We start from the raw sequence: 25,812 nt of genomic DNA, 5'->3' as shown, positions 1-25,812 counted from the left end.
CACTGACAGAAAGCAAAAGCAATCAGAAAACAAAGTGTGAGAATAAGAAGTGTTTACAGCAAAACACCTGAAGATGTGAGACATTTCTGTGCTTCAGTGCACGATTTTCCTCCTCACAGTGAAGATGGGATTTTTCCAGTTTTGCCTGCCAATAATTGGCTGCGTAGAAAATGAAAACCTAAAGGAAATCAATCATTTGTCAGTCATTCTTGTGTGGTAACTGCTTCTATATCCAGACGGCTCTGAATGTCAGTCAGAGCTGGTGTTTGTGTGGTTGGAAACGTCTCTCCCTCTCTGTCTGCTGTGTCATTCTGTAGCTGTAGCATCAACATGACTCCTTTTTATGGCTCAGTGATGGAGCTCGGTTTGCAGATAGGAAGGACACAGTGACAGGTCTGCCGGTCTGTGGCGGCGGCGCACAGGGGTTCCACATCCTGGCACATGTCATGAATTTTTAATGTTGTCTCTGGAAGGAGAAAAGTCGGGAGAAAATGGAGGGGGAGACTTGAGGAGTCGCCCGCTGCTGCAGGATTCTCTGAAGCTGTCAGGGGTTAGCACAAACAGCAGCATGTATACTTACAGCTGCAGGTTTGCTTCCTCAACCATGATGCTGAGTGCTTTCACAAACAATCTATAGCTGCATCCACATGTACGGTTCCAGGAATAATTCAGAGTTTCAGCAAATGTGCATTTTTACAGTTTCTTGCTGAGAGCCTGATGATAGAAGTCTCTCATGTTTCACATTAAACATGAGGTTAAAGGTCTCCAACACTCTAATGAAGCTCAGAGCTCTGTCCTAAGAGATCAATTCCAGCTGCTGGTATCTTTTGTTTATATGATTTAAATTCCAAGATTTCAAGTAAATCTTCTATTGATGGATTCAGGATTTTGTTGCCAGTAACGCATTATTCTAATTTGAGCACTTTTTTCTGTAATAACTAATCTAACATGTTACTTTTTCCAAACTAGTAATCAGATCAAAGTTACTTATCCAAGTAACTGTGGTTTACCATTTTTTTTTTCATTTTTCTTATTGAAAAAAATATATCTGCTTTTTTCTTGCATCTTTTCAACGTGAGGACAGCACAAGTGTAAAAGCAGCCAGCAACACAGACATAAACAACAATAGAAGGAAAGAGAGATGTGTGTTTCCATCTGGAAATACAGTCACTGTTTTGAGTTTGTGTCAGCTAAAGATGACTTAGGTTTGTTGTTCACCCTGTACTGCCAGTTTGCTTAAGATCCTTTACTGAAACAATTCAGAGTCTATTTGAGAGGGATCAGTGCACTGCGGCCATAAACGCTTGAGATGTTGTTTGACTTTTTGAAAGGTGAGTCCCGTCTTTCACTGTAACTCCCTCTATTCCAAGAGCTGAGCCCTCCGTTTGACACAAATCCATCCCCTGAGGAGCACAGCAACATAACGTAAGCTACGAGGCACCCGGTGGTAAGCAGGGCCTTGCCCAGACTTTTTTAGACTGGGGTGCCCCAAAAGCAGGGTACCGAGGGTTATGAGAGCCCACACTCGAGCAGCATTTATTGTTGCTTATAGTATTACAAATAGAGGATCAACAGACTACAGCTTTAACAAAAAACAAAACTGATACCAAACTAGACTACAACAAAGCATTTAGTGCACCAAAAAAAACTGTAAAAACTTTCTTTGGTTGTACTTTTAAATTTAGAAGGATTAAATATATTATTTTTGTTTTTAACTGGAAAGTTTACATTTCACAACTACCCCAAATCTCTGCCTATTCCTTTAAAACAAAACATGTAGACTCATATCATTAATCATTTTAATCACAATCACACAATTTTGCCAAGTCATGCAGCTGCAGGTGTTGTCAGCAGCTGCTGAATGTAACTACTAAAATAACTTGTTATCTAACTTAGTTACTTTTAAAATTGAGTAATCAGTAAAGTAACTAAGTTACTTTTTAAAGGAGTATTCAGTAATGGGTATCTGGTATTGGGCTTTTTTCAAGGTATCTGTACACGTGAAGACAGCTGATACAAAGGCAAAAAAATCTTGTGTTGAGTAAGTTCTCCTCACCAGAAGTTGGCGCAACTTGGTGTTGTTTGACACCACGTAAAATATATATTATATATATGTGTTAATATATCCGTGTAAGGCTTGATGATTTCCCTCGAGCTGAGGAGGAGGAGGTGAGGACGTGCTGGTTCTCAGGTGTGAGCTGGGAGGTGATGACATGGACCTGTCCTTCCATCCATAGTTGTTGGGAACGTGGGATCTATCTCCAGTGGGATGGACGAGCTAGCCGTGCTAACCCAGCGGCATCGTGCTGTTCATGGACGTGGCTGACGGAGCTGACATCGGACGCTGGCGCCACATTGGAGGAGCTTCGCCTGCTGTGGGCAGACAGGATCCAGGAGACAGAGACTGAACAGACTGCTGGGGAGGCTCAGTCCTGGACCCTGTGGAGGTGGAGACTGGCTGGGCTGGAGAGTGGTGGACGAGTGGTGGACGGGATGTCATCATCCATTTTCTTATGGACCTTTTTGCACTTTCTATACTCTTTCTTACTTTTGTTTTATTGATTGCTGCTGTGACTCCTGAATTTCCCCTCGGGGATAAATCAAGTATTTTCTATTCTATTCTATTCTATTCTATTCTATTCTATTCTACTGCTCTGAAAATCGGTATATATAATACACGGAAAATATATTAAAAAAATACAAATATAGATATCAAATACCAAACAAAAAAAATGATACTATTCGCTCGTAAGAAGTGAAAAAAATTCTGCCAATGGAATCAGAAAAACTAATTTAATGTTTTGCATCACATATTTTTTCACATTGGTAGATTTTTGAGCTCTTTTAAGTAGACATGCACCGATCGATCGGTGCTGATTTCCTTAATTTTGGGGGATCAGTGATCGGCCCATCCTTACATATGAAACTGATCTTATTTACCTCTGGGAAGGTCTGACAGCCAGCCATTGTTGCTTTTTGCACTGAGACCTAAAACTCAGGATACTTTATTGGTTGTTGAAATTAGAAATAAAGATTTTATTTTTTACAGGTATTGTTCAATGATTTTCAATAAAATAAAATTGGAACATTGAAGGATGAACATTGAAAGTCAGTTATAAAAAATAAAAATCGGTATCTGCCCAAATCTGTATTGGCTGGTCAGGCTTTTTAAAGATCAGTGATTGGTGATCGGCCAGAAAATTGTGATCCATGCACCATTACTTTAAAGGCACTTCACATATTCATTTTTGTCTTTCAGTATCTTGATCTAAAGCATTTTTCTGGACCAGTAAAGAGTATTTTTGCCAACAAATAGGCATAAATACTTGTTTAGTTTTAGTTTGACAGTGTCAAAAGCCACCTCACCAAGAATAAAAAATGGTGATAATAGCAACAATGTTTAAGATGAGACATTTGCCTCATCTCTGTTTAAAGATGTGTCAACATTGGGGCGCAGACGGCCTAGCGGTGCAGCGGAGGGAGGCATGGATGCGCTTCTCTGCGCTTCTCTGCGCCTTGACTGTGCCTCTCTTGGCACTGCAGGAAACTTCCAAAGTGTGCTGGTTACACCCTGTCCGCGCTGCGAAGGCCGGCGCAGGGCAGGTGCGCCTGCGCTTGCGCCTGGTCTACAAAATTAGAGCCCTAAGTCTTTGAGGAGCTGACTGCAGACAGAAATATTCTTGCGGAAGTCCTGCTGTCCTACATTACGCGCTCTAAAAAAGCTCCAGATAAAGCACACAGTTGATGCTTTGAGCTGCACATTTTACAGCTGAGCAATTTAAGAAAAAGCAAAAACAAGCTACAAGAGGAATCCCTCCACCGGGCCTGGAATCAAAGATGACAGGCTGAACAGTCTGAATGTACTGAGTCAAATACCAAAGGAAAGGCATTAAATGTCGCCGATTTTTTCTATTTATGCAAACAAACAGGCAAACACACAGAAAAACAAGAAACTGTTCCTCATGATTATGACTAATTGTGTTGTCACCCCCATCCCTCCTTCTTTGATGGTTTATTTAGCATCACAGAGCAGCGCGGTATGCGTCTCACATCCGTGTGGTGAAACGGTTTAAAGGGCTGTTGTAAGGCTGAGAATGTTAAGGCTGTCACTCATTAAAGACACAGTGTCCTGGAGCAGGATCTGAGCCACAGAGGGGGTCAGCTCTGCCGGGTGATTCAGCTGATTTGAACAAACTCAATAACAACTTTAGCACAACACCCACCTGACCACGTTCAGAATCCTGCGGCACATATGTGACTACAGCTTATTAACGCACTGAGGCTGTTTCTGCTCAGCATGTCCCCCTGATGAGTGCTAAACACCTGCTCACGCTTCCTCCTTCCTTTCATGTTGCACACGCCGTCTACTCTCCTTTCTTTGTCAATCATGAAGAGATATTGAGCTTCGTTTTTAGTGACCACTGCTTTTATGAACACAATGGAGCTGCTTTCTCTCAGTTTGTGTTTCACTCCCCGCTATGATACCACCTGTCACCCGACTGCAGAGATTCAGCAGCCAAATGCTCCACTCACAGTCAACATTCAAGGACACATAATCTGATGTTCGTCTGTAAAATATGTTCATCTCCCACTTTAGCAGAAAATATTCTGTGGCACTTTTCCATTTTTAAGATCTGTCAATGTAAAAGAATCGAACCCTCACCTGTGAGTCTGAAATGGACACACGTTTAGATTCCACAGTGGGCCTGCGAGCCACTCGAGGGGAGACGTGTGTGTATCCTCCTCCAGAGCCGGACACATAAGTGCCTTTCTCCTGCAGGGACAGTTTCCTCCCGGTCATGTGAGGCCGCAGCGGATGAGTCCTCCTGCCATGAACCCCGTCCCTTTGACCCCCGCCATTCTTCACGCCATTTGTCGCCGAGCCGTCCGGGTCTTTGGTCGTCATGGCTGCGAGTGTGTCTGTGAGACTGCTGGACTGCGTGTCAGAGTCGGGGCCCAGCCTCTCACAGACAGGGTCACTGCTCATAGCCATGGCTGGTGTGGAGGTGGGCGGAGCAGGAGCAGGTGGCGAGGAGAGTACTGGACAGGAACCAGCAGCATCAACGTGACCCGGGCCAGCCTGGGGCTGACACGATCAGGGTCCTACCAGAGCTGGAAGACAAGAACAGAGAGTACGAGCTCGGTCAGATACAGGGAGATGATCACTTTTATCTTCAGAGACAGTTTCTGTGCAGCACTGTTTTCTACAAATACTCACCACCAGCCCTGTCAGAGTCAAACATGCTATTTTGTTCTTTAAGGCAAACCGTACTCAGGTGCACTGCTGCCACTGCTTGAAAATATCAAAATCACTGCGCAACTGAAATCCCAATTCATTAAAAATAAATAAATAAATAATGAAATAAACAAACAAACTGTAAGACAGCTGAGCTGGGAAGTTAAGTAACTGTACGTGCACCTTGTGCCTGACAGACCTGCAAGCTAAGCATACAGGTGCAGCTGATCAGACTGATGTCAGCAGGAACCTCACAAGAAAAGCAAACAGAGCTCGATGTCATAGTGTGTGACCAATTAGCAAAGACTTCTGGGTAAACCTCAACCTCAAAGTTTATGGAGCTGTGATGTGTCAGTGTTGGTTACCGTACTTCCTAGACTAAAAGCAGCTACTTTTTTCTCACTCTTTGGACCCTGCAGCTTACACAACGGTGTGACTGATTTATAGATTTTTTTTATAGCTGCCAGGGGGCATACAGAACGTAAATTTAGGAAAACTCATGCAACTAGTAATATTGATTTAAAAAATGTACTGGCATCCAAAATGTTATAGGTTAATTGTTCACCTTTTTTAAATAAAAGCAAAAGGTCATTTTTTTTCTGTAAGTATTCTTCATTCCTCAGACCCAGTTTGCTCACCAGTACAGTCATTTTGAGCTTGAAATTGGACAAGCTGCTCTTCCAAAAGCACATTGTGGGCAAAGGGCTTTTTTTATCATGGTATTTAACATTTTCCACCTGCTAGGTAGGATGTGAACACTTTAACACAATGGGCTCGACTTTCGTAGACCAGGAGCAAGCGCAGGCACACCTGCCCTGCGCCGGCATTTGCAGGGCGGACATGGCGTGACCGGCACACTTTGCAAGTTTCCTGCAGTACCAAGAGAGGCGCAGAGGAGCGCAGAGCCACGCCTCCCCCCGCACAAATGGCAGAGAGGAAGGAGAAAAGCCATGAGTGGGTTTAACACAGCTGAGCGCTGTTTTCACCAATCAAATGAGCGCCTCTCCTCGCCTTTAAATGCCCTGCGGCCGAGGCGCAGGGTCTGATTGGTCTGACCGATCTCCAGCACCGCGGAAACAGTGCTGGTGGCGGAGACGGTAGAAGCCGCTGTCCCTGCAGCAGGAAAACGGACAGCGGGGCGCATTGGAGGACACGACGCGCGTCACCGTGTGGGCCAGCTCCCGGGACAGATTTGATCTGTTCCTTTGTCATTAATAGGAGTACAAAATGAAGAGACAGTTACACAGCTGGCTTATCCATTCAGAATACTTTTGATCCACCTGCACTCCTGGTTTGTCATCACCAAATAGCAGAACCTTTGGTGATATACTGTATACTCTCCCAGTGTCTCCGCCTCATCCTCCTTACAATAATGTACTCCATCTTTCTAGATCACATTAAAAATAAAGACTAAAACAGAGAAATATGGGAAATCACGGGTAAATCCTGAGTGACACACATTTATTTTGTCTCTTTTTACTTCGTCTTTTCTCTCCCTCTTTTCTTTGAATTAAATGAAATGAGAGAACCAGATATATACTCAGTATCAGATGTTAAGGCTGTTTATTGTTTAATTGTAAGATGTGCATCAAACTTCCAGCTGTCGTCAGGTTAACTTTCCATTATGACAAACGGCTTTAATCTGACATCAGATGTGACGGGACAGTTAATATAGATATAAATGTATCTGCTGGTTCAGACGGTTATATTAAATAGTGATTGCTGTGATTGTTTATTACATTAAAATGTGCCTGACACTCTGGAAACCTGCCTTTGAGGCTTTGTTGACATGTGCGCACATGTGCGCCTGTCACCAAATTACAGCTGCGGAGGGTGCACTCCACTTTGTGCCGAGAATAGACCAGGTTGGAGCTGGTGAGCTTTCAGCACACTTTCTGCGCTGTTTTTGGCACAAAATTGTCACTTCGCCAACATGAATATGCCGACACCTCCCCCTGACGGTCTACCAAATTGTCATATTGGCAGCGCATGGCGGTGCGTCGCACGAAATTAGCACTGCGCAGGGTGCACCAGGCTTGCGCCCCCTGCGCTGCGCCACAAAATTAGAGCCCTATATAACCAGGATCACGTTTTGAAAAGGCTTCCCTTATTTCATGTTGGAAAACTGCGATATAATACTGTTATCCCAATATGAAGGGAAAATACCGTGATATAAATTTTAGGTCATATCGCCCACCCCTGTCAGTGATTCCAAATAGCAGGGAGAAACAAAAAAAAAATGCACACCAGACAAAATCTTGGGTCTCAGGAGGATATGATAAACAGCAACACGTATCATTCAGCATAACATTAAAGACCCAAATTAATCACTAATTAACTTCAAATCCACTTAATAAAAACCATTAGTGATGTCCTTGTCAGTTTGTGTTTTAAACAGTGTCCATGTTTAAACAGCGCACTGTTTCACCTCCTCTTGACGTAAACCTTTGTGTTTAATTAAAGATCTCTGAAAGCTGTTTCTGACCAACAGTCTTGCTGAGGCTGAGGTTTAATCAAGCTGTAACACTGTGTTGAAATGCCACCTCTGCTCTGTGTGGGTGCTGCGGTGGGTCAGATTATCTACAGTAAACATGTGCTCATAATTGAAATAAATGTCCCTCTGATAGAGCTGAGCTCAAAAGCAGCAGAGTTAATTAAGCGTTCTGCCTTTGGCCCTGGCCCCCCACGTCTTCATCAGACGCATGTGAGAGTGACACACACTGAAAAACACACACATACAGAAACCTAAAGGTGAGGTGTAAACGCAGTTTGTGTGTTTACATACCCCGACATTTAGTGGGATTGTTTTTTTTGTACTTTTTCTCTTTCATCTACAATGAAAATCAAGTCGAGGGAGAATTTGACAAAGAGGGAATATCAAAGCAGTCTATTACATCTGGTTCATGTTTTGTTCTGCAGATGAAAGAGCACTGAAATGCAAAGTGGGCCTGTGAACAGCAATCAAGAGGAAAGGCCACTTTAATCTCATATCCTTAAAAAAGCATCAATGTAACAGGTACCAGTGGGAATCAAGAGATATAACTGTGGAAGCTGTTGTCTCCCCAGAGGAGCCTCCTGGGTGTGTTTATGTCACATCAGGCGATACAGACTGAATCCAAACACACAGAAAGTTGTCTCTGTTAATGATAGAGCACAGGTGGTCAGTAAATGGGCCATCTCATGCTATTCCTGAAGTGTGTCAGGAAGGTAGAGCTTCATATTCAGAAATAACCACTGCTCCACTTGGTCCAGGCGGGTCACACTGCTTCAGGCTCCTAAACCCACAGACCTCGAGTATGATAGCAAGGTGTTACTACCCCAGCTACAACAGCATCAGTCTGTTCATCAGACGCTCCGATCACAGAAGGTATGAAACACACACTAAAGGTTTCTATAGCCCTGTTTCCATCAAGCAGTTCAGTTTGGTTTGTCTATGTGCTGACTAATCCTGGGACAGATCACGCAATAACCGAACCATACCATCTCACTTTTTGGGACCCTTCTGTTGGGATGCCAGACTAAACTGATCTGACCCCAGAAGGTGGAGCTAGAAACACTGCAGACCGTTGATTGGGCGAAAGAATCCTCACTTCCTGTGCAACAGCTGCTGCTGTATTTCTCCTGGTGGCACACAGCCTTCTCTGAAACCAGGGACAGAGCCCGGATTTCAATTTTGGGTGGGCCTTAAAGTGATACATCAGGATGGATCAAGTTGTGTCCTATCACAAGGTTTAGGGCAGAAATTACCCCTACAGCAGAGTTTTTGTGCAGCAGAAGCCCAGAGCGCTCGCACCAAACACCCCCTCCCTGCTCCTCTGCTGGTTTCCTCTGCACTCAGACGGGGCCATATCTTACTTGACCAAAAACACAAATAAACGGACTCCCACCAAAAAATCTGATATGGGTCCGCATTCAAACCTTAAAAATGAGATGGTCCATCTTAAGGGGCTAACCCGTCTAAATAAATAAATCAAAATTAAATCAAATTTAGAGAATTTTCAGCGCGTTACTTTCACACAAAAACACCACTAAATAAGGCTCTAGTTCTCATTGTGTCTCTCCGTCCTGGCAGACTACTGGCCTTGTTTATATCTGACATGCTGCACGCGTGCAGACTGATACACTAAGCGGTGAGTGCCTCTTTGCCAGCTGTGGCTCTGCAGCGGAGGTAGTGCCGTTTTACGACACGATGAGAACTAGAGCCTTATTTAGCTGTGTTTTTGTGTGAAAGTAACGCGCTGAAAATTCTCCAAATAAAGCGTGAATGCAGACTGATATCAGATTTTTTCGGTGGGAGTCCATTTATTTGTGTTTTTGGTCAAGTAAAATATGGCCCAGTCTGAGTGCAGAGGAAACTGGCAGAGGAGCAGGGAGGGGGTCTTTGGTGCGTGCGCTCTGGGCTTCTGCTGCACAAAAACACTGCTGTAGGGGTAATTTCTGCCCTAAACCTTCTGATAGGACCCAACTTGTTCCATCCCAGAGTATCACTTTAGATTATGAAAGTTGGTAAATAACTATTACTAAATTGATATAGATATAGTACTGTTACTATGTATACTTTAAAGCAGATTTGGTTGCAGTTTGTTCCTTTTATATTTGAGAAAATGTAAGTGCATCAGACGGCGATAGCTCTCAATGGTATCAGCCATAGAGTAGCGCTCTACTGCCTCAACTTTCCATGTATTTTAAGCTGTACGAGCAGCAACATTAACCACAGTTAAATAAAAGACAGAAATCTACAGTCTTTCCCAAAATCATTCTCTAGTCTTACCGGTATACCATGAGGCTGAATGAGTAATAATTTTTTTTTACCAACAGGCTAAAATGACCAAACTTGGCTCATTTTATAATGAGGGCATCGAACAATGACAAACGGAGCATAAAATGACAAAATTTTCCAATAGTCCTCTTTAAGACCATTTGAAAAAAACAAACAAAAATATAAAAATTTTTTCAAAGAAAAGTTTGAGGTGGACCAGCCAGAAAGTGGGTGGGCCCAGAACCCACCCATGGCGCCGCCCCTGTCTGAAACAAAAGCCACAAGGCAGTTGCAGAAAAGACAAATTGCTGGATGTCTTTATTGTTGCTCTTTGTTTACTGTGTCATGTTTTTCTTCTTCATTGGATTTATTAGCGGGGTACACTGTGACGTGCTATGACATCATGCTGTTATGTAACTGTTGCGGCTATCTGCATATGGTTTACCCACCACCTACCAAGAGGAGGTACATTTGGCTGTGGAAACACAAACAAGATCAAGCTTTACTGATCTAACCATGTCTATTAGCTGGATGTCTTTCCTTGCTCTATGTTTTCTGCTCCCTGCATTGGGGGTCAATCTCTTAAGCTATGCTATAGATCAAGGGAAAAATGCACAAATAATCATAGACTGTACAATTAATGGATGTAGTCTCCCAGACAGCAACGGTCTGTTTCTGAAACAGACTTCTGAAGCAAATCGGCGATAGCTGCCATATTGGAAGTGAACTCCAGAAACATCAGGTTTTAGCACTTCCGCATTGTCTCATATTCTTACACTGCAAGTTGCCGCTTGCAAATAACACAACTTCAAAACTTTTAGTCACATAAACTGTTAATTGTTAATTGTCTATATTCTAAAAAAAAAAATGAACCAGGCTGCACACTTTTAATTATAACTGTAGAAATAGGCATTTTAATGCAGGTCCCTTTTGGGTTTCTCTGCCGTTTCAGCCAGCGTCAAGTGGACACTCAAGGAACTGCAGTATTTCACACTTCCACACAAGATTATTTTTCTATTTATTCATTTATGTATTATTCGGCGTTGGATGTCTGGGATTAACTGCTGACTCAAGGAGATCTCTGTGATTCTCCCACGAGAGGAAACCATGTGACCCTTTGATCACTTAAACCAGGTGTGACCTCACAGAAAATAAATGGGTAAAATTTGAACAGTTGGTTGGATGTTTCAGCAACATCATCACCTGTATGTCAGGAAAACTCAGGGGGAGTGAAGTGAATTAGTTGTTATTTGTCATGAGACTCATTTAAATAGTGAAGAGCCTGTTTTGCCTTTAATGAATGCATAATGGATCACTTCAATGTGCGCAAAAAACAAAACAAAACACACACTCACAAAAAAAAACAAAAACAATACAGGCGCTTTTTTGCTCTGCAGCACAGTTTGTAGAGCATTTAACTCTTTTCCAAAGCTTTGTGAATCAAATAATGTCTTATTGGCGTTTGATTCTCACATTTTATTCTCATAAAACAATAGATTTCCTTAAGGTTGACATCACACATTCAGCGAGAGCCAAAGTAAACATTTTAAGCTCTCCTTCCTTCCTTCCTTCCTTCCTCAATCTCTCTGCTGAACAAACAGACAGCTCCAGCTCAACCTGAACCTGGAGGCCACTTCAGGACAGGAACCTTTTTCTTTTGATCATTTTACTCCATCAACACTATTTTATCATTGTGCACACATTTAACAAACGTATCTTTGTTATACTGAGACTGTATTTTGCTTTGTACAAGGCAAAATATCCACACAGGGACAAAGAACTGAATTTCTGACAGCTCAGAAACCCTCTCTGCTCCGTGTCGTATTCACCCATTCACACTGCAGTCACACACTGATGGCAGAGGCTGCCGTGTAAAGAGCTCATCAGATCTTCGCTAATCCCATTCACACACAGTCACACACGCTGGTTATGCCACTGCGAGCAGTTTGGGGTTGCCCGAGGACATGTGGACAGGCAGATCTACCACTGAGACACAGACACACACCCAGCAGGACCACTCGCTGCCCACCAGACAAACAAAAAATAAAGTGGATTTATGTGAATGCAGATGTCTCAACTACTTCTGAATCTGAGATGAACACAGGGAAGTTGTGCTTTGAGACAGCTCATGTTGTTCCTTTTTATAAAGGTGGTGATGGAAATTGTAATGATCATTGATCAATCTTACAACTGTCCTGTCTGAAAATCCTGAAGTCTTTGATCAATACTCAGCTCAAATCATTCCTCTCACTAAACTGTATCCCAAGCCCTCACCAATCCGGTTTCAGAGCCAAGCATACGTTAGTTGTTAACAATACTGTGTCTGCCACTGTCACAGTATTGACACAGTATTTTGTCAATCTCACCAAAGTGTTCGACACTGCTGATCATACTGTTCTCCTGCATAGATTAAGTGATGTTGGCTTTGATGACATGTCTTAAAAATAGTTTCATGACTACCTGTCAAACTGGCAACAGTGTGTGAGTATGAGAAATGTTCACTCTCCATAACTCTGTCAAAGGGGGTTCCTCAGGGTTCAGTTTTTGGCCCTGTACTCTTCACCTTTTATATCAGTGAGATTACATCTGCTCTATCACTCTGTAACACGCACCTCTATGCTGATGACACAGTTCCGTACTGCTTTACTAACACTGCACAATTACCGTGTTTTCCGCACCATAAGGCGCACCTAAAAGCCTTCAGTTTTCTCAAAAGCCGACAGTGCGCCTTATAATCTGATTCGCCTTATATATGGATCGATATTGATTAATCATGGCTACTGTAGTCAGGGGGCGTCGCCGGAGTAACAGCGGTAAGCAGTAAGAACCTGTAAAGAGGAATTCTGCTAAGTGCTAACATTAGCTCACAGGCTGGCCCGGGCTTCTTCTCTTGTTTATTGTTAGAGCAATACAGCGCCCCCCAAAGGTCTGGCATTTGAACTGATCTCTGGAAACGGCTTTTGTGGACGGCAGAAACGGCTTCGTCTTTACAGCGCACTTTTTTTGAAAACGGCACAGAAAATAGTTGGATAGGAAAATGTGCGGCTCCGTGTGGATGTAGCCTGAGTTTGACTGACTTATTGACTGTTTTGCTGACATTCCCTTTAGCGCAGCTCCATCTAGTGGATGCATAACGCAACCCCAGCCACTACTATAGCTTCTATTCTATGCGCCTTATAATGCGGTGCGCCCTATATAGGAAAACAGTTTTCAAATAGGCCAGCCATTGAAGGTGCGCCCTATATTCCGAAGCGCCTTGTAGTGCGGAAAATATGGTAGCCGCTGACATACTGCACCAAGAGCTTCACTAACTGCAAAAAGCTCTCCTCAACCTGAAAACTAAGTTCATGCTTTTCACCCGATCCAGAAATCCTCCGATAGTTTTATACACATCACAACTCTGGAGGCCACCCTAGAGAAAAAGGTACTCGGTATGAATATCTAGCAATCTGGCTGGATCAACAGTTCACCTTCAAATCTCACATCAATTCACTTCTTGAAATCATTGAAGCCACTTTTTGTCAGTGTTGGAGATGTCATCTGTAGGCATGCCGCAGCTACCACACTCAATTTATCACTCCACTCAAAGATTCATTACTGGGTACAGTTCCTCAACCCATCACTGCACCCTGTATGACAAAGTAGGCTGGCCCTCGCTTAGGCCTGGGACGATAGTCAACAAATCAATTAGTTGTATGATAAGTGAAACATACTCAATAATTTTGCTGTCCTTAATATATTTTACCACGTTCTTGCCTGTTTGTTTTCCTTGTCTCTCCCCTTTAAAACAGCCTGGATGTCAAGAGTCACCTGGAACGTTTGTTCTGTAGCAGAGTGAGCGGAGTGAACCCTCTCGACAGTCATCCAAAATCTTTGGGACGTGGGGCTGCTAGCATCAGGCTAGCATGAGCACGCAGAGTGCAGCTATGTGAACCTCGTGAGCTTGTCAGGGGAAACACAGGCTACGTGGTAGAAATTCGGAGGAAAACAATGATTGTGAAGTGAAACGTCGCAGCCCCAGTGTAGAAATATCAGCTTCAGACAGAATGAGTGAGGTGAGCCCATCAATATGCATGAGCCAGTGTGCAACAACAACATGCCCAACATGCCCTCACATGCCCACCTAAAACACGACCACTCAACCCACCTACAATAGTAAAAAATACTCGTGAGAAATAAAGGTTAATTGAATTTGAAAGGGTGTATTGCATTATTATGATACATTATTTGGTAACAATTATTTTGATAGTCTGTCTGTTGACACTCAACAAGCTATCGGTCGATATTCAACATAAATTTTTAAGCAGACAAGTAACATACATTTATCTAACTATTAGTAGACTATAAGGTGCATTTCAAGGTTTTACAACATTTTACAAAAATTGTCCCCGACTATCTTATTTCTTTAAACAGGCTATTAACTGACATTCTACTATCTGTAGAGTGTCAACTCCTTCTTGTAAGTTGACACTCTACTAGTCTGAATCATTTATTTGAATTCCAAAGCATACTCAGTAGTCACACAAAATTATGTCAACATTTCAGTAAACTTCTTCTTATTTTTTCCCCAAAACAACTGTACAACTGTTTTCTGAAAAGATCCCATGTGGGAAACCAGAGGCAGCTTGACTTTGTCTTATCTGTGGTAACAATTTCAACTGACAGATCGATAAGTCTTGTTAAATAAAAACTGATGAACTATTTATATGAAACTGCATATCTATTGAAAATACACCTTATAATCTGTTCATAGTTAGATGAATGCATTTTGCTTGTCTGTTCCTAATCTTGTAACATATCAACTGACACACGGTTGATATGCAACTACTTATCTGCTGATAGCTTTTTGAGTGTCAACAGACAGACTATCAAAATAAAATGTTACCTATTATTTTATATTAGTGATTAATTTAGTCTCAAAATAATATTGTCAACTATATCATTTATCGTCAATGATTGTGGGACGATATATCACCCAGCAAAATGTGTTATCAGCCTGGGCCTTAACTCTATCAGTCAGGCACAACAGGCTTTGGTTGCTTTTTATCTATAAAGCTCTCTCAGGACATCTTCCATTATGTCTCACATCATTATTGAATGTGTCCACTAGCCAAGTGACTGAACCATTCATGAAGTTTCTGGAGTAAACAGTAAAATTGGTGAAACATTTTTCAGCTTTGGTGCAGCCCACAGTAGGAACACTGTACAGCAAACACTTAAAGTTGAGTGATCAACACAAGACAGTTTCAAAACATGATAAGGAACCAGTTTGTCTGCAACTGTTTCTAAATTGTGCTCCACTTATCCTCAAGTACTCAGTTCATACATACAAACTCATACATTTTGTCTCTTGCTCATTTATTGTTTTGAAATTACTGTTTCAATGTACTCTCAATGTCATAGTAAATGAGTGCATGCTCTCAATGGCATCTCGACATTAATTAAAGGTTGAATGAATGAAATAAAGTTAAGTGCTTCAAAAAGACTGATTTAGATCAGGTCTGAAGTCCCCCCCCCCCCCCCCCCCCCCCCTGTAATTTGCATCATCTCAGTGAATTTGAGAGTATGTTGATACTTGCTTATTGACCCAAAGTTTTAGTGATGTCAGATTAAAACAAAGTGTTTCATGTTAGATTTGTGGTTGTAGGAGACTGGTTCATAGATTGAATGAAAAAGATGTCGGATGTAAACAAATACATGAGGAAATACTGAACCTTGTTGTTGAAGGAGCAGCCTTGTCACCTGTATCATAGGTGTGATGAATGGTAACCCTACAGCCAAGTGTACTGGTGATGAAATTATACACTGAGCTATAAGTACAGAAGTATTTACTATCTAGATTTACTATCGATACAAAAATAATGGATTTTCATGCAGGGTGACATGTAATCTGTGACCGCCACATGTGCAGACTTCACCATAATCATTTGCCCACATTTGCATGTTACAGTCAACTGTTATTCAAATTATGTAAATTGTGAGCACAGGAAAAACCTCTGACTGTTGCAGCGAGGGGGGATATATTGTGTGACTTCTGACTCATTCCAGCAAAGACAAAGAGGAGCTGTCATGTTTTTAAATTCTCATTGAAACCAGTAATTATCAGTCTCTAGAAACGGGTTCAATCGCTCCATCACTGCAGCAGAGATTAATGCATGTGTTAACAATTTCCTGATATAAGTGGGATGCAGAGGAGCAGCAGAGATCTGGCAGCTCTGAGACTTGATGCAGATGAAGGTACATTTGTTTTCAGACTAATGAGACTCCAGACCTCGTTCTTCAAATCTTATTATTGTGATGTGCATTAATCTATCTTGTTGAACACACGGTTCAGATGCAAAAACATCACACATACATACATACGGTAATGTCAAACGTTTGCCAACAAATGCATCAAAAATATTTAAAAACTGTGACAATAAACAGACTTTATCTTCATTATTGCTGTATTCATTTGTCCCTGAAATAATAAAAGCATTGTACTATCTGCATAAAAATCTGAGCAACTAACACCAGATTTCTCAAGTCAATAACAGCAGTACACTTCAATACAGGGAGGTGTCATGCTGTCCCTTGTTTTAACCATGGATGTAAAGGTTTTTGGGGTTTTTTGGCCATTATTCCCAACGGTTGATTTCTATCGCTAATGGCTAGACATGCATGCCAGCCAAAACCAACACATCAAGATCTCTTAAAGATGCTGGTATGAGGAGGATCTGTTTCAATTAGACTCCCTCGCCACCTTGTGGCCTGGAGTCCCAAACACATTGTCGTAAATTACTTTCAGCGAGGCGTGTTTGTTTTGGACTTAAATAGAGATCAGATCAAAACAAATTTTCTTTGTTCAAGACAACTTTTTATTGGATACATACCTAGGTTAGGTTCTAAAAGTACAGTTACGTAGCGCTACAGTTTAAAACGTGACATCAAGCAAATGTTGTAGCAGCCTGCTATATGTAGTGCTATCAGCAGTCTGGTGCTCTGACTTATCTGTAGGCTAACATGACAACAAGTTAACACTGTCAGTTTGTTTGTAGTTTAGTAGCCGTTTTTATTAAGCTCAGCTGACAGCCCGGTGCTCTAAGACATGTCTGTAATGTGTAAAGTTAGTAAATCCTGGTTATGTCCTGCCAGTCATCTACCAATCAGAGCTAACGTAACCTCACTCTTCATTTTATTGATAGACTTTCAAGTTTGAACAGACCACTGCAGAATAACTGCTGACTGTGGGTTGGGATGAACATTATCACAACCAGTTTAGCTCAAGTGTTAGCCTTTAGCTTGTGCTCTATCTCTCTCCTGTTTATCTTTCTTTTGTTCTTCTGTCCTTTTTCTGTCTGACAGTTAGGCTCCAGTGTCCACCATCACTACAAAATTATTTACAGAAATCGTTTTAAGCAAAGAAAAACACAGATCTCTCCTCTCACGACCAAACTTCGTCAGCCGTCATGGTGTTGTCATAGAGACCCAGACGTGCCATAAATTATTCTGGTCCTGCTTGACTCGATCAGGAAGCTAAGAAGTGGCAATTTAAAATAAACCGTAACCAGAAATGTTAATCTAATTTTAAAGTGTGGATTACGATCAGGCATATACCTAGAAGGGAGACTTTTTCAAGATCACTTTTAAACTCCTTACAACCTCTTTAACTGGATCACCACATGTTGGAGGTGTGAGCTTTGAACACACTAAGGTCTGCCCATAGCTCGATACCTGACTGGCCTCCTAAAAGCTGGCCACTCAGAGGGAAAAGAGTTAGAGGAGTTAGGAGTCTCAAAGAGACAGCAGCTAAAAAGAAATGTTCCAGACTGTCAGGATTGGTGAGTAGGAGGTAATAAAAGAGTGATGGAGTATTTTTTTATGTTCTGGGCTGAATAACACTTGTTGGCAGTCTTGAAAGAAAAGATTTTTGAAGATTTTTTTTTAAATAGTTATGAAATCCTTTCACTTTTTTTTTTTTTTTTTTTTTTTTAATTTGTATTTTTTGGTATTTTATTACCTCCACCAAGAAGGTTATGTTTTTGGGAGAGTTTGTCTGTGTTTTTTTTTTTTGTTTTTCTACTCAAAAAGTTACGAACAGATCTCGATAAAAATTTTCTCTCGCCCAATGACAGCTGGGATAGGCCCTAGCCACCCGCAACCCTAAACAGGACAAGCGGTATAGAAAATGAATGAATGAATGTTCAACATGGGATGAGGAAGAAGTGAATAAATCTTCACTTCCGGATCACCGTCTGGATCCAGGATTATTTTCAAGGATTCTTCATAATTGTGAGATGGACGTTTTCACCACATATACCGTATATAACTCCACCATAAATGATCGGATTGCTTAACAAAACAATATAAGACAAAGTCACCATAATTTCTGACAGATGTAAAAGTAGGATCCAATATTCTGAATATTAGGATCTGGAATATGAAATATGTACTGGGTCATCATCATTTTCAACACTGTCAGGAAACAAATTATTGTACAAACCTGCAACTAACACCAAATTGTAGCAGACAGTCTGCTGAAAGGGAGTATAACATTAAAGTAGGACTAAAGTGTTGGTGACAATCACAATTTGCTTGGTGGAGGCTCTCTGAGTGCTTTTAACAGGTCAAAACTTTTTTAAACACAGTGATACATTTTTAACAGTTTGTTTGTGAGCATGTCTGCATTCTGCGGTTAACATCCAGACTGAAAAGACACACACACAAACACAAACACACACAGTCTTCTCTGGTTCTTTTGATGAATTGAGGGCTCTGATTATAACTTTAATCTAATGTTTCATAATACCTGTGAAATCTGAAAAGCAGGGTACAGCAAGGAACAAAATTGAATCAAGCTTATTCTGAGATGCTCATATTGTGCTGCTAATGGAAGTAATTAAGAAGATTGATGCTGTCTCCAAACAAAACACGGTGCCAGAGCAAGCAAACCTCAATATTTGAACAAAAATAATCGTGCCACGTCTCTTTTTAATGAGATAAACAAACCCAGAAATAAATGATGGGTGAGGTGATAGCAGCGAGGATCTGAATATGAAGTCTTCTCTGACGCTGCCATCTCTTCAGAGTTGAGCTGGAGAGAGGCTTCAGCAGAGCCAATTACAGGAGGAGGAGGACAGAGTGGGCAGAGAGGGTGAACAAATGAATCCATCTGGCTCCATTAGTAAACCACTTTCACCCCTAACCTGGCTGCTATTTGTCTCCGTCACCATTTTGTTGTGTGTGGAGAGCAAACAGAGACGTGCAAGGCCAAAGCCAAAATCAAATCCTTCATTTTGAGCCAAGACGACGGACAGAAAGAGTCTGAACGGGCTGAACTAATGCACACAGACAACCATTCAGCAGATGGCTCCTCTTCGGTAACGTTCCTGTGTTTAATCATGTTTTCATATTTTCCCTGTGGCTCTCTGAATACCAGGTACAGCATGTATTCATCCTTAAGCTGAAGAAGCGGCTGACCTTGCAGACCTGCACAGTATTTGCTGTCTTTATTGGAGTGACTGTAGTATACAAAATGTCAAGAGCAGAGGGTCAGAATGCACCTCACAGAGTCTGTTTGGTGCTTTATTCCTTTGACTTAAGGTGGAGGAGTTTCCTTCACTTCCTTCACTTCCTCTTTCTCCCTCACACCAATCTTCAGTTTTGAAATGGAAGCGTTGAGGCGGTGTTCGTCACCTTGCTGAACAGGATCAAAGACAATCAGCTCTGATTGTTCACTGATTACAAAGACAATCTGCATCCTAACAACGTTTAATCAACCAATCAACCTCGTCTGTATTTCCATAACTGATGAACACACTAAAAGCCAGAATGTGTGTTCTGATTTGTTCAGGCTATGACTAAGTCTTAATCTAAAAAAAACTCTGCAAGATTGAACGCTGAGAATTATGGGAGGTTAGGATTTGAGAACCCTCGTGGTTAGCTTTCACTGTTAGAAAGAGGAAACAGTTTCTCTGATTATTCATCAGTTCTGGCTCTGTTCAACATCCCCTGACTTTCTCTTTTCACTAACCACTGTTGACTCACACACTGCTTTTTCAGTGACTCAATGACACTCACTGACCCCCTTGAATAGCTTCACCTATCCAACTGCTTGTTAACTAAAATATCCAAACAGCCAATCACATAGCAGCAACTCATCTCATTTAGACATGTGAAGACGAGCAGCTGAAGGTCAAACTGAGACTCTGAACATGGCATGGTTGTTGTTCTGAGTGTTTGACAAACTGCTGATCTACTGGGGTTTTAACCAACAACCATCTCTAGGGTTTACAGAGAATGGTCCCAAAAAGAGAAAATATCCAGTGTACGACAGTTCTGTGGGACAAAATACCTTGTTGATGCCAGAGGTCAGAGGAGAATGGACAGACTGGTTGGAGCTGATAGAAAGACAACAGTAACTCAAATAACCACTGGTTACAACCGAGGTCTGCAGAAGAGCATCTCTGAACACACAACACGTCCAACCTTGAGGCAGATGGGCTACAGCAGCAGAAGACCACACCAGGTGACCCTCCTGTCAGCTAAGAACAGGAAACTGAGGCTACAATTCACACAGCAACACCAAAACTGGACAATAGAAGATTGGAAAAACGTTGCCTGGTCTGATGAGTCTGGATTTCTGCTCCACATTCGGATGGTAGGGTCAGAATTTGGCCTCAACAACATGAAAGCATGGATCCATCCTGCCTTGTATCAACGGTTCAGGCTGCTGCTGGTGTAATGGTGTGGGGGATATTTTCTTGGCTCACTTTGGGCCCCTTAGTACCAACTGAGCATGGTTTAAAGTCCACAGCCTACCTGAGTATTGTTGCTGACCATGTCCATCCCTTTATGAGCACAGTGTACCCATCTTCTGATGGCTACTTCCAGCAGGATAACGCTCCATGTCATAAAGCTGGAATCATCTCAGACTGCTTTCTTCAACATGACAATAAGTTCCCTGTACTCAAATGTCCTCCACAGTCCCCAGATCTCAATCCAATAGAGCACCTTTGGGATGTGGTGGAACGGGAGATTCTCATCATGGATGAAAAGCTGACAAATCAGCAGCAACTGCGTGATGCTATCATGTCAATATGGACCTAACTCTCTGAGGAATGTTTCCAGTACCTTGTTGAGTCTATGCCATGAAGGATTAAGACAGGTCTGTAGGTAAAAAGGATCCAGCCTGGTACTGTGTCTACACTGCAGCTTGTTGCTGCAACCTTTTTACCTCTTTTAGGTTATGGAAATCTTTTGTACATGCATTTCTGTGCATTTCTGTGCATAGTGTCTCTGTATGGTCCATCCTGCCTACCATGCCTCCTTGGGGTTCATAACAAACTGTAAACCTCTCACTGACTATTGTGAGTTGTACTCTCAGGTTGGATGGTCCGCTTTGGCAACGTGGAGGCTCACTTTCATCTACAAGACAGTTCTTGATCTGCTACCTCACTATTTATCTGTTTATCATGCACAGAAGCATCGAACAGTACTCTCTGCGTTCTAAGGACCTCTTTATACTCTCTGTCCCAAATGCTCAGACAGAAGGGCCTTGGGTACTCTGCTACATCAGCTTGGAACCAGTTGCACAGTAACTTAAGGCAGGTACCCACTACAGGATAATGGGGCAGATTTTTATCCTGATCTCCCCCTTACAATCACAGCCAGCAAAGGCAGATTGTCTGATGTCTGCAAATGATATGGTGTGTGACTTTCCTGTGGAGTGGGGTGTGTTAAGAGTGATTAAGGGGCCGTTTACAGGACAACTGTTACAGGGCGAAGTGCGAAGGTTTTGTTGCGTTACACGGAAACGGCGTTTCAGCCGATCTAAAACGCAAACTTTTAAAAAACTGTCTCCAGAGCGGGATTTTTCTGAAACGCTGCCGACACCTTTCCCGTGCAAACAGTAAGCCGGCGTTTTCAGTGGAAACGCTGATATCACACTCCGCTTTGCACTTCACGCATACAGCAGGACAAAAGTGCCGATGTTACTATCGTCGCAAACTACCGTGTTGTTTGTGCTGACTGTCTTTCAACGAAATGTGCATCTGTTGCTCCACTTTTGAACTTACCATTCACCAATACACCAGATGACCAGCTCAACTCTACTTCATTGAAGATCTCCCAAAAGCTGCTGCTGGACAAGACAGTTATAGTGCCACCTACAGGCCTGACATGCTTACTACAGCGTTTTCAGTCCCTCTGCGTTTCCGTGCAAACGCAGATTTTTTCACTGCGCTTTCACTGTGTTTCAGAGTTTTCAGAGGAAACGTTGTGTAAATGGGGCCTAAGAGCTGTTTGGAAGGCCTCCGATTAAGAGACTGTAGATAATGAACATGTTTAATATTTGCGACTAAAAATCCTGAGGTACGTGGGGCGCTCAGAGAGAAGCTGAGCACGCTCAGTGTGTCACGTCACGTCACGTGAACTGGAGATTGACTCACCTCCAACTCACATTGTTATTCATACAGTTCATATCCCCGCAGTCTCCACAACTTTTTCCATAATCCTTAATTTTTGTGTGTGTGTGTTTCTTTTTTTGAAATTCTAGAGGCTGGGAACAACCATCAATGCTTTTTCCCATTCATTCACAATGTTTTTTTTACACCAAAATCACGTTTCACTGTGCGAGATTAGGAAGATTGAGCATGAAGAAGCTGATGCTCTGCTGAAGAATCTATTAGTGAGTGGTGTGCTCCAGAGTGCAAACACCACACACTATAAGATCAGAAGAGAGAGATCCTGTGCAAACTGTCATCAAGTGTGTGCTCTCTAAATGTGTGAAGGTTTAAAGAATCCTGTCATGTGGGCCAGACTTTACAGCTCAAAGAGCTGGTGTCTTTCAATGGTTAAATCTAAAATAAAGACACAGAAGCAGATTCTATAAGATGTCAATGTCGGCTGTTAGAGCAATTGAATCCTGGAAAAACTCCTGGATTTTAATCCATGATCTTGAGTGTGTTCCTGGAAAACAAATGGTAGCATTTTAAGTTTACTGTGGTTTCTTTTTTTTTTTTTGCTTCTTGTCTGTATCTTTGTGTTTTTTTCCGGTGCCTGTCTTTGCCAGGTCTCCCTTTAAAAAGAGGTTTTTCATCTCAATGGGACCAGACTGGTTAAATAAAGGTTTAGTAGAAAGTAAAACTGTAAATGTATGACTGAGTCCCGAGTCCGTTTTCATCACATTTATTCTATGCACCATCTTTGATTGTGTGTGTTTGAAATATCTATGAAATGCTTTCAAAGCTCACAGACTGCAGAAACACACACACACATCAACACACACACGACCATGAAGCAGTGTAACCTGAGCATAGTGAGTAAATGTCACCTGATCAAAAGAAATTAAACGTCTTATCTCTGAGCTAAAGAACGAGCTGAATCTCTGAGCTTTGATCCCTCCTGTGCAGAACTGAAGGCCAGAAACATTTACAGCCGACCTCCTGCTGCGGCTGTGTGCATACATTACTCTTCTGGAGCTGCGTGAAGCCTGAAAGCCTGGCACTCTGCAGGGCAACCTCAGCATCTCTGTGTTGATTAATACATTTGTTTTTAAATGTTAGTTCAGGGGAAGGAAGAGCGTCGAGGAAGAGGACTGCAGCGCTTTCCACAGCTTTGGAAATGAAGAGGCAAATGAAAGCTCATTTACAGAAAATGTCAGGGGTAATTGTCCGTCTAATTAAAAGTCACTCCTGTCCGATCTACAGTATTCAGCTGATTAGCGTCACAGTTTGAGGGGTAAAGATTTCTTTAATCAGAACACAAATGTCACAATCGTGGACGTGTTGAATATCTGATCTTAATTTGTGACCATCTTAATGTCACGTTAATAGAAAAATAACAAGGATTCAATGCTCCTCATCAGCAGTCATGGCTGTTTATCCAATAAAGTGCTAATTAAACCTCAGTGCTGAGTGTCTTTAAGCAGACAGCTTCATGTTCGTCTTCATTAAAGTCACTTTCACTGCAGGTCTTCACAGACTGTATGCACTGTGTTCGCTGTGCCTCAATATGTGGAGCTGCAGGGGACAAATCCTCAAACCCTCAAACCTCAGCGTGTGGTTCTGAGTTTATGTAAATAAGAATTAGCTTCATATAAAAACCATCATGTAAACAATAAAAAAACTTCCCTCATGCAGGGTTTTGATTTTTGTAATTTAACTTAAACCAATAAAAGTCAGTTTGCAGAATTAGGCTGTTTAGTGTTCGCCCATCTGCAGTCAGTGTCAGGCTAAACGTGTTGATTGTTCACGGCTATTTTCAGCTGCACGTGCTCTGTGTAGGTTGAGTTTACTGGCTGTATGATGATATAACACACACACACACACACACACACACACACACACATACACACACACACACACACACACACACACACACACAAAGCCAGAATCCTGGAAAACAAACACTAACATCTGAGCTTATGTTGAATGTGTTTGCTATTGCTCGCTATGATTTGGACAGCACAGTACAGTTTATGGTCCAGCACTCCATGACCAACTGGAGCCAAAGATTCTTTTGATTTTGTCTTGAATGACATTTAAAAAAATGTTTAAGGCTAAAATGATTGTCACTAATACCAAAACTGGAAGCCAAGCAGTGTATACAGCACTTTTTGCTGCTCGAGACAATTCCAACACATATACTGTTTGATAAATGAACGTCGTCTTCATGACCTCACCTTCTTTTTCTAAAACAGAGTTTTGAAGCAAACCGTCAGAACAGGCTTTACTGGAAATGAGGTGGAGGATTACAGAGGAGGGCTGGTGAGTTGGGTTACAGATGGGAGGGGGATAGGGGTGAGTTGGGATGGGAGGTTATGTTCAGGGGAAGCTGAGTCTTGGGGAGAGGATCTCTGTGGTCTCAGGAGACTGGCCGGGTGCACTGGGGGCTGGTACCGACTCGTGGTTGGTGGTGGCCAGGGCTGGGTCTATCCTCCCAGGTACCTAGCTGAGCGCTCCCTCTTTTGGGGATGGGTAGCCCTTGGGCACAGGGGGCCCCAGGTCCTACCCCCTGCACTCGATCGGGGGCCTGGCGTCTAGCGAGGCCGGTGGGCCTCAGTCTCTGGCCCCCTGGGGCCCTCACTCCGCAGCATCGGGGGCCTGCCTCCTGCCTTCCCAGGCCCCCCTCTCCTTGCCTCCTCCCAGGTTGGTGTGCTGCTGTCTGGGCTCTGTGATCTGCTGTGACTGCTAGATGCCCGGCATTGGGGGCCATCTCAATGTACGTTTGGCCTCTGGAGGCAGCGGGGCCACACCCACATGATCACTCCTAGGCATGATCCCCTGACCCAAATCAAAGCTAACACCCAATATTCTGCACCTACGTGTGTAGGTGAGTGTATGCATCCATGTATATTTTTATGTACGTAAACTTATTTTTCTACAATCGTTGATGATGCTCATCATCACTCCAGTTCATCTCCACAGGTGCTTCTAGTGATTATGATGTCAAAGACCTCTGGATTCTGTCTCTTTTCAGGCTCAGCAGCTGGATGTTTGTTTCTCCTGCCTGTAGTCATTTGTTCAGTTGTTGTGGTTGCTCTCTACTGTTGTTCTGTTGTTTCTCTCTCCCTTTCTGTCAAGTCTCTTCTCTACACTCTTTCCCTTTATCACTGTTTCTTTTCTGATATCACCTTGTTCTGGTCAAGTAGTAACATTCAAACTTGGCAGTATACAGGAAAAACAAAATTATATATATATATATATATATATATATATAATTTTTTTTTTCCAAAACACTAATAAAGAGTATCACTTTAAAACTCAAGGGGATCCTTTTACACAAATGGCTCCCCTTGGAAAAGTAAATGTGTTCTGCACAATACGGCAGCCAGACC

General features: G+C 42.3%; 1 protein-coding gene across 2 annotated transcripts in view; it reads right to left on the bottom strand.

Annotated features, from left to right (window-relative positions):
• Window positions 1-25,812, bottom strand: part of camkk1a (calcium/calmodulin-dependent protein kinase kinase 1, alpha a) — a 168,450-nt gene that overhangs the window by 98,763 nt on the left and 43,875 nt on the right. For both annotated transcript variants that reach the window (XM_074671644.1, XM_074671645.1), the window contains exon 2: window positions 4,664-5,112. In XM_074671644.1, coding sequence (XP_074527745.1) covers window positions 4,664-4,993 — 330 coding nt within the window. In that variant the 5' untranslated portion in view covers window positions 4,994-5,112. The remainder of the gene's footprint in view (window positions 1-4,663; window positions 5,113-25,812) is intronic.

The sequence above is a fragment of the Halichoeres trimaculatus genome, unplaced genomic scaffold (assembly GCF_033239565.1).
Source record: "Halichoeres trimaculatus isolate MK-OKI-2021-1 unplaced genomic scaffold, fHalTri1.1 fHalTri1_scaffold_6, whole genome shotgun sequence".
In the NCBI taxonomy this organism is placed as follows: domain Eukaryota; kingdom Metazoa; phylum Chordata; class Actinopteri; order Labriformes; family Labridae; genus Halichoeres; species Halichoeres trimaculatus.
This window is presented reverse-complemented; position numbering and strand designations above follow the sequence as displayed.